This window comes from Ovis canadensis, chromosome 7 (assembly GCF_042477335.2).
Source record: "Ovis canadensis isolate MfBH-ARS-UI-01 breed Bighorn chromosome 7, ARS-UI_OviCan_v2, whole genome shotgun sequence".
NCBI lineage: Eukaryota > Metazoa > Chordata > Mammalia > Artiodactyla > Bovidae > Ovis > Ovis canadensis.
Window position 1 is genome coordinate 13,632,819 of NC_091251.1, and position 17,193 is coordinate 13,650,011.

General features: G+C 39.1%; 1 protein-coding gene across 8 annotated transcripts in view; it reads right to left on the bottom strand.

Moving 5' to 3' along the window:
* Nucleotides 1–173: 173 nt before the first annotated feature.
* Nucleotides 174–17,193, bottom strand: part of APC (APC regulator of WNT signaling pathway) — a 133,214-nt gene continuing 116,194 nt past the window's right edge. For all 8 annotated transcript variants that reach the window (XM_069595250.1, XM_069595248.1, XM_069595246.1 and 5 more), the window contains 5 exons: nucleotides 16,810–16,949; nucleotides 16,088–16,165; nucleotides 15,440–15,556; nucleotides 9,979–10,193; nucleotides 174–8,448 (listed from right to left, as the gene is read on the bottom strand). In XM_069595250.1, the coding sequence (XP_069451351.1) occupies nucleotides 1,848–8,448; nucleotides 9,979–10,193; nucleotides 15,440–15,556; nucleotides 16,088–16,165; nucleotides 16,810–16,949 (7,151 nt within the window). In that variant the 3' untranslated portion in view covers nucleotides 174–1,847. The remainder of the gene's footprint in view (nucleotides 8,449–9,978; nucleotides 10,194–15,439; nucleotides 15,557–16,087; nucleotides 16,166–16,809; nucleotides 16,950–17,193) is intronic.

Consider the following 17,193-nt stretch of genomic DNA (forward strand, 5'->3'; position numbering starts at 1 on the left):
TTAAAAAAAAAAGTCCTTACCTGTAAATAATAAACACAGGTAAGCGGCAGATAACTAACTCTATGATATGATTTCAAAGACAGCAGGTAGATATGCTTACTCGTCACCACCTTTCCCCAGTGTCCTGCCATATCTAAATATCTTTTCCCTCCCCCAAATGCAGAGTGCATGAATTTATCATTAAAAAATAAAATTTCATTTATTCAACAAATACGTGAACATTTATCATCATCCTTACTCTCTGATTATTTAGAACAAATTCTGGAAAGATATATTAGCTTTTTAAATAAATCTTATCAGTCTATCTTCCTTCATGAAGGAGGATCCTCTCCTTGCTGTGTGAGGAAGGGGGCATTTAAACACACACCCCACAACCCTACTCATCAAAAACAAAGTTTTCGTTAACAGGCAGTGGTTTCTTAAGAGTCTCTTGAATGTCTCAGCATTTTCTGAACATGGCAAGGTGCTGATTATATTTGGCTGCTGAAATTTTGCTGTAACACAAAAGGTGATGGAAGGTGTTCATTCCAGACCCGGGAGCAACAGGAGGGACAAGACCGTGACATTCCAAGAGGGGCTTGGAAGAGACTACTTCTACCTCAGAATAATTAGTTTCTCAAGGACAGAATTCTATTAAGAAAAAAGAAATGTTCTTTGTGGGCCTATTGTGTTCAATGCCCGTATGCAAGGCAGTTCACATTGCTATTATTATATGAATTTAAAAAATCAACTCCAGTGGAGTAAGAAAAGAAAAATACCAAACAGGAAGTGCTAATCACACATTAAACTTTCAGGAACGGTTAAGTGCCAATGCATGGAATGGTTAAATGCCAACAATCAGCTTCAATTGTTTTTTATTACAGTAAGAGGAAGTTTACTCTTAAATGCATAGAATTTGAAGAAAAAATTTATATAAGCTTTTAAAAGAGGCCCTTTTTGACAATTATTAATACAAATGTGAAATAAGACCCTTCAAACAAATACCAATTTCAGTAACAGTTTACATACAGCAATAATTTATTCTGAAATGTTCATTTAGTTTCTGTTGAGACACGATTCATGTCTCAATAATAAAAGAGCAGCCATCTCACCTCAAATACCAGAATATACAACAAGTTACAGCATAGCAAAAATTCTACCTACTTTCTGATGTTCAGGTAAAATAGTTTCATTCAATGTTTTACAGTTACACAGATTTTTTTGTTTTGCGCACAGAATAGTGTAAGTTGTTACACTATAGCTATCTATATGCACATCATGTGACCACAGAACTGTTAATCATTACTTCTGAAATTGAACCGTCAGTTTCATTCATGCAGTAAAGCAAAGCAGGCTGGGTAAACTTGTTCATTGGGAACCATATTACTGTGAATTTCACAGCCACATGATTAATTATGATGTTAGATGGACTCTCAAGGACTAAAACAGAATGGTTTTTTGCATAAATACCAATTTCTCCCTGATGTAAGGTTAGTCAGTTTATTACCTAGAAATGATTGATAACAGCAATATATCATATTTTCTATCTGTAGTGTTATTTTAAGACAAGCAATAATTAAAGGATGCTGGGATGGGATGCTACTTAAATACATGAAAAACATACTGTACAAATATACTTGGCTTTACCATTTTCTTCCTAACTATCAAGAGTGCCTCCCAAAATATGACCAGTGAAGACGAAGTATACTATCAAATATGGCTTCCAGAACAAAAACCCTCTAACGTTAAAGAATCAAACCTATTTACAAAACTTTTCAGTCTTTTACAGTTTCACTTGAAACAACATTTCTACATAGCAGTTGTAATGAACACATATCACATTCTTAGTTTCATCCTTCCAGCTCATTTCACACAGATGTCACAAGGTAAGACCCGGAATGACGTTTCGGACTTTGAGTCCCACTGGGTTCCGTGCTGTCGGGTTTTGAGTCGCGTTTCTTTGTGTTGTTACTCACTGGCGTCGGGATCTGAGACGGTCGGGCGGAAGTGCCATCTGTGCTGCTTTTCCTTGGGCTTGGGTTGTAATTAAAAGGACTCACCCTGGCGGCGACAGTCCCACTTGGTGAACTGTGCTTGCTTGAGCTGCTAGAACTAAACGGGGTACGCTCAGCTATAGAACTTTCATTAGTCTCGGATGTAGGGACAGGGTTATTACTTTGTCCCGGTTTTGTCTCAGTTCCTTTTTGGTCTGGGGGATCTACCTGAATAAAGGAATTCAGGCGGTTTTCCAGACCCATGGTGCGTGTAGGGGCACTACCATTGCTCACATTTTGTTTTCCCTGATTATCTTTTGAATCTTTAGGGTTTGGGCTTCCCTTTTCTGAAACAGTGTCAATCACGGGGGGAGAATTTCCTGTTGGAGATCTTCCAGATCTAGGGTTGTTAATGGGGCAATCCTCAATTCTCACCCAAACATCCTCTGTTTTAGAAACAGCAGGTGCCATTTGATAAATCAGAGTTTTTGATTCAGCACCATTTGCAGCACCTGAAGAAGTGGTCTGAGACGTACTATTTGTGGGAGAAATTTCACTTTCTTTTATTTTTCTCCATGTTCCTTTTGTGGATACCTGGTTTTCTTTAGTTTGTTTGCTTCCTGAAATAGAGTTCACTTGTTTTTCATCCTCACTTTTTGCCTTTTCACTAGATTCTGATGAAGCAGAAAGAATTGAGGATGAACTTCCAGTTCTTCTCCAAGTGCTTACTCGAGGAAGTGATGATGAGTGTTTGCTGTGCTCACGTTTCCAGGTCCCTGACCTATTGATGGGAAGTCTGGAAGGACTTTCGGAATGAGAGCGCGCTATATCATGGCGCTTTACTGGTCTTCCATCGTTGTACTCTATGGTGGGACTGAGGTTAGGTGGGAGTTTTCGCCATCCACCAGACTGAACAGACGAATGTGTAGGTAGAGACATATCAGGAAGGGAAGGACTTAAAACTGGAGTGTGTGCCTGGGACCGTGTGGGAGAATCGGGCCTAGAAGATGGAGAAAGAGATTCAAATGAAGCAGATTCCTCCAGTTTTCTCCTTAGGGTTGGGCTTGGAGCTTCTTTGATGAAAGTTGATTGGCGTACTAATACAGGTCTCTCTGACCTATCGGATTCACTTCCACTTGACTTTGTTGAAGACATTCTGGAAAGTTCTACTTTTTTATTGGCTCCATTATTACTACTCATTTGATTTAGCCCTTTGGAGGCAGATTCACTCCTTGGGATACCACTGCCATTCTTGGATAAGCCCGTTTGTTTGGTGAGGTTCTGCTGGCTCATCTGTCTGCCAGGAGATGTGTAAGACATTTTCCCAGAACCTGAGGACTTAGTTGAAGCAGTACTAGGGGATGACGTCCTTGGTAGTTGAGATAATTTGTTAGGGGGACTTATTCCATTTCTACCAGGAGAGATTGAGTTTCGCCCTGGAGACTGCATTGGTCTACTTAATGGTTGCTGGGCGGGTCTTGAAGGAGTGGAATCTCTAGATCCTGATCTAGAAGGTCCTTTGTTTGATGCCGCTGTCTGGGATGCCTGCCTTGTAACAGGGCTTAATTCTGACTTCACTGATGGCTTGGTTCCTCTGGGAGAGGTGGTAGCCGGCTGACCTTCACTAGGGCTTTTGGAGGCTGGAGTCTTGAGGGGTGGGCCTTTTTTAGAAACTGGGCTTGTACTTGAAGAGCTATTCCGAACTCCTGGAATATGAATCATTGTCCTACCTCGAGAGATTGAAGGCATGTTTGTTGGAAGGGGTTGTTTCATTTGGCTCGAAATTTCCGAATTAGATCGAACTTTTCCAGTAATCAAACTTTTATAAACCTTTTTGCCTCCTTTTATTCCTTTATTTTCAGATTCTATTTTTTTAGTTTCCAATGTACTTTTCTCCCCAGGTTTTAGAATTCGTGGGCCTTTATTATTCATAAAGGGTTTTTCTTCTTGATCAGGTGTAAGATGAAATGGTGATCCCAGAGAGATGCCCGATTTCAGTGAAAGGATGGAATCTGAATCAGATGAAGCTTGTCGAGATAAACATGCAGCAGCAGCAGCTTGATGTAAACTACTTACTATGGAATTTGCACCTTCCTGAATAGCTTTCCAATCAAAATTTTCTGAATCTGGGGATAAACCATGTTCTGAATCTGGTCTCTGTATATCTTTCAAATCGAGTGTCAAATCTTCCGCTAATATGCCACTCATATTTCTGGGACTATGCTTTTCATTATCAGGCTTGAGCCTTGAAGGCTTTTTCTTTTTCGGCATTGCAGAACTTATACATTCCTGCAACAGGTCATCTTCAGAATCAATGCTGAGAGAACTGAGAGAACTGTTTCTTGAGAAACAAACAGGGGTGTCTTCCACGTGAAATGATTTAGGAGCATAACCTGAGGCCTGGGGTTTACCTGGTTCTCCCTGTGAGGCAGGGGGCTCTGTCTCTTTGATAGGTTCATTTTCCTTGTTGTTGTTGTTTTCTTGATCAATGTCACTAAGAGAGCTTAGAGAGGAATTTCGAGAAAAGCAAACTGGAGTATTTTCAATCGCGAAATTCTGTAATTTCTCATCTGTTGCTGCCCCTCTGTCTGGCATATCTTTGGAAGACTGGGGAAAAGTGGACTGCTTCTGCAGCACGGGTTTAGACTGACCTCTGGTTATTGGCTGCTTTGTAACAGCTGGTGTCTTACTAGCTGATTGTTGGTTTGAGGTTAGTTCTGTGTGGTTGGTCACTTTAGCTTCTGATTCTTTATTTTCCTTCCCCTTTCTTAATTCAGCCTTTTCCCTGGAAAGGTCAACATCATCATCGTCAAAATCTAGAGAACTCAAAGAGTCATTTCGTGAAAAACAGTATGGAGTGCCTTCAATGGGTGTGTAGTGATGAGGTGAATCAAAAGTAAAACTTCCTCTGACTCCGTCTTCATTATTTGGCAGTTTATCATTGAGGTCCTTGGAGTTATTTTTCAAGTGCTGTTTCTTTGAGTCTTTGTTTTCTGAGAAATTTCTTTCGGCATTTAAATTATTTTTTGAGTCTGTATTTTTTCTTACACGTGTCCTGTATTCAGTACTTTGTGGTATAGGTTTTACTGGTGAAGTCGGTTTCTTTGTCTTACCATCTAATTGGTTTTTGTTAGTTCCAGATGAAGACATAGATGCTTGTTGGACCTGGTCCATAATCTTTTTCACACGGAAAGGCTTGTGACTTTTTCCTTTGGGCATAGCAGAATTAATGCATTCTGCAAGAATATCACCTTCTTCTGTTTTATTGTCATCCAGTTCAGGTACAGTGACAGACGAGGCATTCCCTCTTTGAGCCTCATCTGTACTTCTGCCTTCGGTAGGAATGGTATCTCGTTTTTCAAATTCACTTGACTGTGCCCCTGCTCTAACCCCTTCTCCAGCAGCTAACTCATTTGGAGGGGATTCTATCGTTAGATCACTCAGAGATGTAGCTGTGGAAAAGTTTATAGGTGTTCCTTCTACACAATACACCCGTGGCATATCATCTCCTGGTGTAAAACTAACATGCTTTTGTGCCTGTAACCTGTTCTGTGATGGCAGAAGTTTGTATACAGGGAGCTGACTTGGTTTCCTTGCCACAGGTGGAGGTAATTTCGAAGTAGTCTGGGCTGGTTTTTTGGCTTTGCGTGAAGATTTTGTTGGCATGGCAGAAATTATACACTCTTCTAGTATTTCAATATCATCATCATCTGACTCATCTAAAAGATCTTTTTCAGAATCAGTGGGTTTTTCTGCCTCTTTTTCTTGGTTTTCATTTGATTCTTCAGGCTGCTCACTTTCTGTTTCATTCCCGTTGTCATTTTCCTGAACTGGAGGCATTATTCTTAGTTCCACATCTTTCTGAATAAATGGCTCATCAAGGCTCAGTGCACTCAGGCTAGACGAACAAGAAAATCCATCAGGAGTACTCTCTGTGGCAAAATGTAACAGAGTATCAGCATCTGGAAGAACCTGGACCCTTTGTACTGCAGCATTTACCGCAGCTTGCTTAGGTCCACTTTCTCTCTTTTCAGCACTAGGTGCTTTATTTTTAGGTACTTCCTGCTTCGTTTGAACTGTCTGAGGAGGAGGAGGAGGTGGAGGAGGAGGAGGGGTTTTACTTCTGCTTGGTGGCATGGTTTGTCCAGGGCTATCTGGGAGGTCACTGGGGCTTATAATGCCACTTACCATTCCACTGCAGGGTTCACTCTGAACAGAGCTGGCAATCGAGCGACTCTCAAAACTATCAAGTGAACTGACCGAAGTACATCTGCTGAACATGAGTGGGGTCTCCTGAACGTAGTGCTCTGGCGGACTTTTGGGTGTCTGAGCACCACTCTTGGAAGGAGATTTGGCCCCTGAAGAAAATTCAACAGCTTTGTGCCTGGCTGACTCTGAAGACAGACCAGAAGCCTGGAGTCTGCTGGATTTGGTTCTAATGTGCTGCGACACTGTTGGAACTTTACTCACAGAATCTTCATTTGACCTAGGTCCGCTGTTGTCCTTGATTTCGGCTATCTGCAGAGTGTTAGCGGACTCTGCTTCCTGCGTTGTCTGATCACACCCTACTTCATCTTCAGCAGATGACAAAGATGATAATGAACTGCATCTTGAAAAGCATATTGGGGTATCTTCTACACAGTAAGTCTGTATTGTTTCTTGGTTGATAGAGGGGACTTTGCAAGAGGAAGAGGTGGCTTTTGGGGTCTGCCCACTTCTGCTTTGTGCTGAGCTTGGATGCAGCTGATTCTGCCTCTTGGCATTAGATGAAGTTGTGGACGTATTCTCGCTGCTTGAAGAGATGTGTTCAGTTTTTGTGCTCTGTCCAGATGAATTCTTTGAGAATGAAAATGCTGGTTTCTGTGAAGAAGGAATGTCTGTGGTGTATTTTAAACTATAATCAATAGGCTGATCCACGTGATGTTTTTCTTCACTGTATTTTATGCTATAATTGGTTGGTCTCTCTTCTTCCTCATGCTGCCCTTCCTCAGAGTAACGTTCACTATAGTTGGTTGGTTTATCATCTTCATAGTCATCTTCTTGACACAAAGACTGGGTCACATTTTGACTAATTCCATGGTTAGAGCCTACTCGATTTGTTTCAGATCCATTGGCTGCTCTTGACCTGTATGGGGAAACACATTCCTGCTGCCCAAAGTGTGGTTGGAACTTGAGATGTTTATCATCACTGCTCTCAGGATATACAGGATAAGCTGTGCTTTGACTCCTTGATTGTCTCTGCTCATTCGGTTTTATTTCATCTTCTAGGATATGTTTGGGTCTTGCCCATCTTTCATTCTGTGAAGGGCTCTGCCTCCCAGAGTTCAACTGTTCATCAGAATATTTAAGACTATAATTAATCGGTGTATCTAGCTCTCCATCATTATCATCCATATGATTTGCACTATGTATTTTATGGGCTAGGTCAGCTGGATACTGACCATAGCTGCAAAATTTACTTTCATCATCTTCAGAATAGGATTCAATTGAAGGTTTCATCTGACCTCTTTTACCATAACCGTCACTACTGCTGACACTGTTTAAACTATCATTTGAAGATCTCTTATATTCCACTTTGGCATATGGTATTGGACATGTTCTGTTTGAGTTTTCTGACTTGGTAAAGTTGTAAGTGTTTGCATGTGTGTGGGTGGTAGAGCTTCTTCTGAGTGCATTCCTCTCATCTGTCCCACAGTGTAGTTCTGTGGTAGACCCAGAACTTCTGTCTTCCTGGGACGTATGAATAGCTGATACTTCTTCCATGACTTTGGCAATCTGGGCTGCAGTGGTAGGAATCTGCAAACCTCGCTTTGAAGAGGTTCCTGGATTTTCTGTTGCTGGGTGATAGTTGCCTAGGCTAATACCTCGTTCTCTCTCCAAACTTCGATCTTTCTCAGAACGAGAGCTATCTAAACTTCCCCTTGATGAAGAAGAGCTGGGCAATATTGTGGTATTTAAGTATGGTGATAGGACAGTCATGTTTCCAGTATTAAAATTGTCTGACCTGTTATCATCATGTCGATTGGTGTCAAAAACATAGTCACCATAGAGATTTTGCTTGTGTCTCTGCTTACTACGATGAGATGCTTTGGGACTTAAATTGTCAATATTGTCAAAAGTTTCTGATAAATGCTGAGCATCTAATTCTGCTTCCAGGGCCTTTTGTTTCCTGACATGAAGAGAAGGCAGACTTGAACCAGGAGACATGATATTGGCATCTTTATACTTTGCAGGTCTATTTGCCATGAGATTCCTTAAAGCTGCAGCACTTCCCATAGCAATCATCTTGTGCTTTGAATGAATGAGGTTCTTGAGCATGCTGACCGCTCCCATGTCCCACAATGCTTCCTGGTCTTTAGGGTTTCTTGCTGAGAGATTCCACAAGGTTCCGCATGCATTACTGACTATTGTCAAACTGTGAGATTTCAAGTGTTGTAATAAGGTCTGTAAGCAATTATTCTCTCTTAGGATTTGCCTGAAATAAAAACAAGATATTACAAAAGTAAGGTAAAAATCTGTTTGCAGTGACAAATAAAATGAAAGAGAACAAATTTAAATCTAAAGATAACTGCTAAAACTTGTAACAACAGGCATAATAAAACTACACCGAATTATATTATCAATTTCAAGCACTGCCCATCTCCTTTTTAGTTCATTTAATGTTTATTGTTTTATAGTACTCATCTGTCAGACTAAAAGGTAAAAATGTTCAGTTTCATCAATTCTGCATTTCCTATTCTGACCTAACAGCTTTAAAAATTTTTCTTGAGCAAATATATATTTACTTTACATAGTGACAGAGTTTCTCAGTTTACTGAGTATAAATATATTATGAAAGCTGAACAGGGACTCTGTGGTAATTTAACATCTGGGTGGGTTCCACAACGTTGATAACAGAGACATCTCAGAAGAGGTACAGAAAAGAATCAATTAACAGATCTTTACAAAGTCAGAGAACACACTGTAAGCTCAGGTCAGCAAAATGACTTTTAGATAATCTCTCTCTGGTTTGAATTTGTAATACTGATATTCCCCCTTTTAAGTGGTCTTGGGAAAATTGTGTGTGTAGTTTTTCTAAAAAGTTTTAAAAACATTTAAAAGTAACTATAAAAACAAGAGTTGAGAGTCAGCATAATGAATGTTAGGATCTGAAGAGCTGTGGCTTGTTTAATGCATGGTAAAATGAAGTTTAATGAGAGCATAGTCAGCTCTAGTGGGCTTTAAAACTGATAGGCAAAAAGGTACAATAAGCTTTAGCAATGGCAGTTCTCTCAGCAGTCCAGCAGACACCTGAGTGCTTATTGAGTTTAAGAGTTCTTCCATGAGAAGATGAAAGGGCTGTGAGGCTTGTAGTTTGTGCATCAAAAACTTACAGAAAAGATGTTTACATTCTTACAAAAGCCTTTTACTACAAGTACCCCAGTCTTTTTTTTTTTTAAATGAGAGAGGAACAATACAGGATGAAATAAATAATACACTGTGAAAGATACTATATTTTTGTTGAGATAATGCAAAGCTCAAGTTCTGAAAATGTATGCCTTGTATCTGAGGTGCTCTGTTAGGTTTTACAGTTCTAATAAATGGGATGAATGGCTGTTGGCTGAGAAACATTTTGATCACTGATATTATGGCTCCACTAGAAAAATGTGAATCATTGTACTTTCTGGATCATAACCACAGGTTTTTTTTTTATCACCTCATATTCCCTTAATCCATACTACATACAGGAAAGGATTTTGTTCTCTGTAATATTTATGGCTTTCATTTTTTATTCTACACATGGGTTATATCTCTCAAGTATCACTGGTTTATTTTTAGACATCTTTGTGATACTATGAACTTTTATTAGCATAAATGTTAATGAATACATCAGGTATTAATAGTTAATAGTTTCACTGTCATAAATGTAATTTGGCTCAGAACTTGCATACTTGCTCAGTTAAGTCTTTCTGAAGATATGAATCTTACCACTTCATTTAAAAGTAACATAAAACTCTGTACTTACCTGTGGTCCTCATTTGTAGCTATCAAGCTGGATACGTTCCGTAAGATGCCACCTCCACTTTCAATGATGGCTAAAGTGTTGGTCTGGCTGCGATAAGTGAGAGTGCCAACCAGAAACGCAAGTGCGCCGTCTACAGCACATATGTCGGCTTTATTCTCAGTGCAGTGTGCCGACAGGTTCCATAAGGCACTCAAAACACTCTTGAGGGTTGACTCCTAGCAAGAGACAATATATGTCGTCTAGTTAAGGGCTGTAACTGTAACTCTTAGAACATCTATACTTACTTCTATAGAGAAAGCGCTCTCTTTTTTTAAAAATATCCCCTGGCTGCCCATCCTTTACTGGTAAAGCATTAGGAACTCCTCACTTAAAAAAACTTATATAAAATACCAAACAGAACTTAAGACAGTGATATCCCCATGAAACAAGCAGAACACAACATTAAAACAATGACCATCACATTCATCTAAGCAATGAACGTGAAATGTTTAGATGGTGCACACTTATCTCACAGAAGCTTATATTAGAAAATGAAACAACTGATGTGCGTTCAGAAAAGACAATATTTTCAGGATAATATAAACTAGAAAAGACCCCCTGTACGCTGATTTGAAAAGATATCCAGACCTATCATTAAATGAAAAGAGCAAGTTGCAGACAAGTATGTACAATATTCTGTTTGTATAAAATACACATCCATATTTATGTGTGGTTTATGCAAAAGTAACAATTTATTAAAATGGAAGCATACCGGAAATACTCCAATTTCTTAAAATCCTCAAAGAAACAAAATCATTATAAAAATGACAACTCCCTGATGTGCAGTATCATAGTAAGCTGTCAAATCACAACTGCCAGAGGAAACACTTTGAGTGTACAATTAAGAATGTTGGTTAAAACTTGTCATGCTCCTGACGACAGTCTTCTTACTAAAAATCGATCAGGGGACAAACGAACATTCATTAGAAATCTACTCTGTGCCTATCACAGTTACAGGTACTTTAGGGGATACAAACAGAGCAACTGACACTTGCTCTGAAGGTGCTGTTTACTTTGGGGAAAAAAGACAGTAACACTATACTTAAAACCAAGGGCTCTAATGAAAAGATTACTGCCATGGGAACTTAAGTCAAATAAATGAAATAATTTTTGGAGGAGAGAGCCTCTGCAGATAAAAAGACATGTACATTCAGAGGAGGCAGGGGAGGTAGACAGAGTAAAGGCATGGAAGTGGGAATAAGCAAGGGAGCACTAAATAACAGAAAGAAGACACAGAAGTCAAAGTCCACGCTGGGACATTGCAGGAAGTAAGGTCAGACAGGGAAAAGAGGGCCCTGAATGTCATGGCAAACATTTTGGGCTCAACCCAATCAAGAGCCATTGTATTCTCTTCTTCAGGATATTGAATGAATAAAATAGATACTATTCACCATGAGGCAGAGAAGAAATGATTTCATCACTGAAGATGTGAAAAGGACAATAGCTCAATTTTAATTATAATGTGACTGAGGAAATGGGACAAAGTATCTCGCGATCAGAAAAAATGGGAAGAGTTTAGAGGAGTGAGCTAAACTTATAACTGACCTAGAGATGAGAGCTGAAGGTAGGAAAACAGAAGTTGCTCTCTTTGGGACTACATGTAGGGGGCCAAGGGTTTTGTTTCAAAGCTTAATAGTTAGAGGAGACAAGATGAAATGATTGGATGTTGGAAGTATAGGTGGTAAAAACAAAGGGAGGAGATTCAGTAAGGTATGTGATCAAAGGTATCAAATACAGGTATAGGTAGAAAAGTGATATCCTAGTTAAGCTATAAATCTAGATTTTTTGTTAGGAGCAAATTTAGAAAGAACTGGGGAAGATACGGCCAGTTAGGAAATGAAGGGAGTGACTACTTGACTACTTGTTTAGGGCTTTGGTGGTTACAGGAGATTCTCTGAAGAGGTTGGAAGAAGCAATGAAAATGAACATTTTTGTTTTTTATTTTCAAAATATTGGGCTTCTTAGAGATAAGTGAAACGTTAAAAAAGCCTCCTTCTCTATAAGCAGTAGAGAAAGTACAGCGGACAAGAGTAAGGGACGAACAGTTCTGAGTAGCAGCAATGCCCAGAGCGCAGGGTGCAGGTGAAGGAAAGACTGCTGTGTAGAAGAGGAAGGGCCAGTGAATGAGGTGAAAAGGGAGCAGTACATGGGGAATGTGCAAGGCAGTTTTGGTCCTTGTGGTTCTGAGGAGTGAATGAAGTTGAGAATGAAGAGGTGACAAGTTAAAAAGAGAAAGAATGTTCATATTGGCTGTTGCACTGAATGTAGAAAAAGATGGAGAAAATAAATTCTAATACCGTTAACCAGAGCAAGACCAAACCAGAACTGGATAGTATAGCTTTCTGATGGGCTAGTTTTTCCAAGATTGGGCTTACATTAAAAATTTTTTTTAACTAATTTATTTTAATTGGAGGCTAATTACATGACTGTAGTGGTTTCTGCCATACACTGACATGAATCAGCCATGGGTGTACATGTGTTCCCCATCCTGAACCCCCCTCTTACCTCCCTCCCCATCCCATCCCCCAGGGTCATCCCAGTGCACCAGCCCTGAGCGCCCTGCCTCATGCATCGAACCTGGACTGGCGATCTGTTTCACATATGATAATATACATGTTTCAATGCTATTCTCTCAAATCATCCCACCCTTGCCTTCTCCCACAGAGTCCAAAAGTCTGTTCTTTACATCCGTGTCTCTTTTGCTGTCTCTCATATAGAGTCATTGTTACCGTCTTTCTGAATTCCATATATATGTGTTAATATACTATATTGGTGTTTTTCTTTCTGACTTACTACACTCTGTATAATAGGCTCCAGTTTCACCCACCTCATTAGAACTGATTCAAACACATTCTTTTTAATAGCTGAGTAATATTCCATTGTGTGTATGTACCACAGCTTTCTTATCCATTCATCTGGCTATTGTAAACAGTGCTGTGATGAACACTGGGGTACACGTGTGTCTTTCAATTCTGGTTTTCCTGGTGTGGGCTTAAAAATTTATAGATGAATTTAGGGAGAAATGATCTTTAGTGATCTCTCTCTCATCTATGAGAGAGAAATGATCTACTCTTCCTTTACAAGACAGACTATGTCTTGACATTTATTAAAATCCTCTTTTACACTTTTCAGTAGGCTGTGTCTGTTAATCTAACTTTCTTGGTATGTAGCAATTGGCCTGTATGTAGATCTTTGAGGTCCCTGAGTGATAATACAATGAGCTATTCAGCAGCAATACAAGTCCTAATAATCTATACAAAAACATTAAATCTTTCTGAAAATACACAAAGTTGATTAGAAAGGAGTCTTAAAATGTACATGGCACTAATTTTTTTGTATAATTTTAGTAAGGTATTAAGGCAACCAATAAACTGTACTTTGATCCTCCTCCAATTTCCTCATGCCCCTTGTAATCCATCCCCAAACCCAGGCAACTACTGCTCTGATTTCTGACATAACTGATTATTGCAGGTATCAATAGTTCATTCTTTTTTTCTAATAGCCGAATAGTATTCCACAATTTATTTACCCATTTACCTACTGACAGACATTAGAATGTTTTTCCTAGGTTTCAGCTATCACAAATAATCTTTATGTGGATAATTGTGTGTCTTTGTGTAAATTTAAGGTTTTGTTCCTCATGGGTGGCCAGGTTGTATGGCAGGTAAATGTTAGTTTGAAAACACTGCCAACAATTCTCTCAAGTGGGACAGACAGACCTCAGAGATATTGCAGGTATGGTTCCAGACCACTCCAATAAAGCAAATATTGCAATAGAGCAAGTCACACCATTTTTTTGGTTTCTCAGTGCATATACTGTAGTCTATTAACTGTCCAAAAGCATTATGTATAAAGATGTACATACATTAACTGAAAAATAACGCTGTTGGGAAAATGGCACTAAAAGACTTGCTTGGTGCAGGGTTGCCACAGACTTTCAACTTACCAAAAACACAGTATCTGCAAACTGCAGTAAAGCGAGCTATGCCTCTATACCATTTAACTCTTATGCCAGCAGTGCCTAAAAATTTCAGCTCTTTAACATCTCTGACAACACATGGTCAATTTTAAAGATCATAACCAATATAATATGTATAACGGTATCTCACAGTTGTGATCGGTATTTCCCTGATGACTAATGATGCTGAGTATATTTTCAAGTGCTTACTGGCCATTTATAACCTTTTTTTCTAGACTGTGAGTACAAATGTTCTGCTGATTCAGTAGTGTTCTAAGGTACCTTTATGCAAATCCTGAGTATATTTGAACAGTATTGTTTTCTCCCAGTTTTGAGACATAACTGACATGTAACACTATTTAAGGTATACGGCATAATGATTTAACTTACATACATCATGAAATGATTACCACAGTGAGTTCAGTGAACATCTATTATCTCATATAGATATATATATGTATATATACATACACAAAAATTAAAGAAATAGAAAACTTTTTCCTTGTGATGAGCACTCAGGACTTACTCTCTTAAAAATTTTCATATATGATATGGTAGTGTTAACAACATTTATTATATTGTATATTACATTCTAGTATGTATTTATCTTATAACTGGAAGTTTGTACCTGTTGACCACCCTTAAACAGTATCTTTATAGCCAGTTACTTAACTGAATATTTTTCTTATTTCTAATAATTTTCCAGTTGATTTTCTTGGAATTTCCAGGTATAAAACAATGTAATTTAGAAAAAAATACATAAATTAAAAAATAGCCCCAGACTGAAAAGGAAATTCTGAAGAGAAAAATGTAGGTTCTGGGTCAAGGAGGGCTGGTTGGGTGAAAGGAAGCTCAGATTAGCTAAAAAGACGAGCTTAGTTTAGTTCTTCGCAAATTTCAATTAAAAAAAAATTAGCTTAGTTTCTACAGTAGATATCCCACCTGGATATTACTTCCTTTTGTAAACAAATTATTATTTGATGGATTTCTCATCTTTGGGTCTGATTACCTCTATAAGGTGACTATCAAAATCTGGGGACTCTGGGAGATTGGGATTTGGGCAGCAAGGAGTCATCTGGGGGTGATTCTGTCCCTTTTCCCTTAGAGGGGACATCTGGTCATAAATGGAGACATTTCTGATTATTATGACTGAGGGGAAGGTATGTCAGCATTTAGTGGGCAAAGGCCAGGAATGCTGCTAAACATCCTACAAGGCACAGATCAGTACCCCCAAACAAAGACTTATCTGTCCGAGATGTCAACAGAGCTGAAACACCCCGATTTACACTAGGTCACCTTGTAGGCTTGTCTGCCTTAATACTTGCAGAGTTTGGAGCATTCTAAGTCTTGGGATTGGTAAGCTAAGAGGGTCAGAAATTAGTGAGTCTCAGGGGTGGGAGAGGGCAGCGAAAAAGTATCCAAAGATGAAATGCATATGGTAATACCAAATGTTCTCAAAGGTACCTTTTTCACTTCCAAAGCACATTCCATCAGTGCTTTCACACTTCCAACTTCACGCAAAGTCTTTTTACTATTTACATCTGCTCTCCAAGACAGATTCCTCAAAACACTCGCAATAACCTGCAAATGGATCAATTTTAGAATAGTTTGTTTAAAAATTATTTATACTAGTTGCTTTCTTGTTCTTAAGGTTAAAAGTAAGAGAGCGTGCATGCGTGTTAAGTTGTTTCAGTCGTGTCTGACTCTTTGCAACCCTACAGACTGTAGCCCACCAGGCTCCTCTGTCCATGGGACTGTCCAGGCAGGAATACTGGAATGGATTGCCTTGCCCTCCTCCAGGGGATTTTCCCGACCCAGAGGTCAAACCCGTGTCTCTCATGTCTCCTGCACTGGCAGGTGGGTTCTTTACCATAGGCACCACCTGGGAAGCCCAAAAGTAAGAGTAGAAATCTATTAATAAATACATTTCTTCTTAAAGCTAATCTAGAGCCAAAAGGAAGTCTAAAATAAAATTCTTTTCCTCTATTCTGGTGTTAATGCAGCCACAATTTAAACATGAGATGCTGAATACTGAGTCATAGCTTACATTAACCTAAGTCAGGGTGTTAAGCCACTAATATCCAAGAAAACCACGCGGAATCTGAGGAGTACCTGCTGCAAGTCCTCACTCTCGGACTGGAGCTGAGCCACGAGCGCTCTCATGCAGCCTTTCATAGAGCAGAGAGTAGCCTAGAAAGTCAAGGATTACACAGGGTTAGTAACAAGGCAACCTGCAGCCACCCATACGAGAACTAGAACCACAGACTACATAAATGAAAGACAAACACCCTCCTAATGCTTTGCGATATTCATTCCTTTCTTGGCAAACTGTAAAAATAAAGTGAATAAATAATAAGAAATGATAAGAAAAGGGTTTGAACGTAGTCTTTTATTTGGATGGAACTAATATGTGTCTGACACTTTCACCAATCATCAAGATTTCCAGATTTTTGCTATCATTCCCAAGAATAGTCTTTTTTTTTAAATTACTTTTTGTCTCACTACGCAGTAAATGGGATCCTAATTCCCCAATCACGGATTGAACCTGTGCTCCCTACAGTGGAAGAGTGGAGTCCTAACTGCGGGACCACCAGGGAAGTCTGCCCAGGAACAGAATTTTAAATGTGATTACATAAGTTCACTTCTGTGTCCATCTTTTGCCTTTGTTTAGGCATTAGACATCAAATGAGTACGGATATGCAGTGGAATATAAAGTACAGGTTTTTATTAGTCAGTGTTTAATGACGAGAGAGACAAAAAAGAGGTCAGTGAAAAGTAGTCTGTAAAAAGCTCATACCAGAGCTATCTTAAGAAATCGATCTTATAAAACATACCTTGTTAGCTACATCTCCGAAAGTCAAGTTTGTCAAAGCCATTCCTGCATATCGTCTTAAAGTAATACTGTAGTGGTCATTAGTAAGCCCATACATTTCACAGTCCACTTGCAATAATTCTGCAATGGCCTGTAGTCCCCCTAATTTAAAAAGGGCAAGAGGAAAAAGTCAATAATCTAAAATAACACAAATGGGTACCAAGTTTATAAATTACAGGGAAAAATATCAAAGAATGAGTTTAACTCTGTCTTCAGAATTACAAGCTACAAAAAATGTTATAAAGCACTCTTGTGTAACACACTTATCAAGCACGAGCGACAACTATTTCATTTTCTGCCAGTTTCTCCACCCTCCAGGCCCCTGTCTTACTGAATAAGATGAATA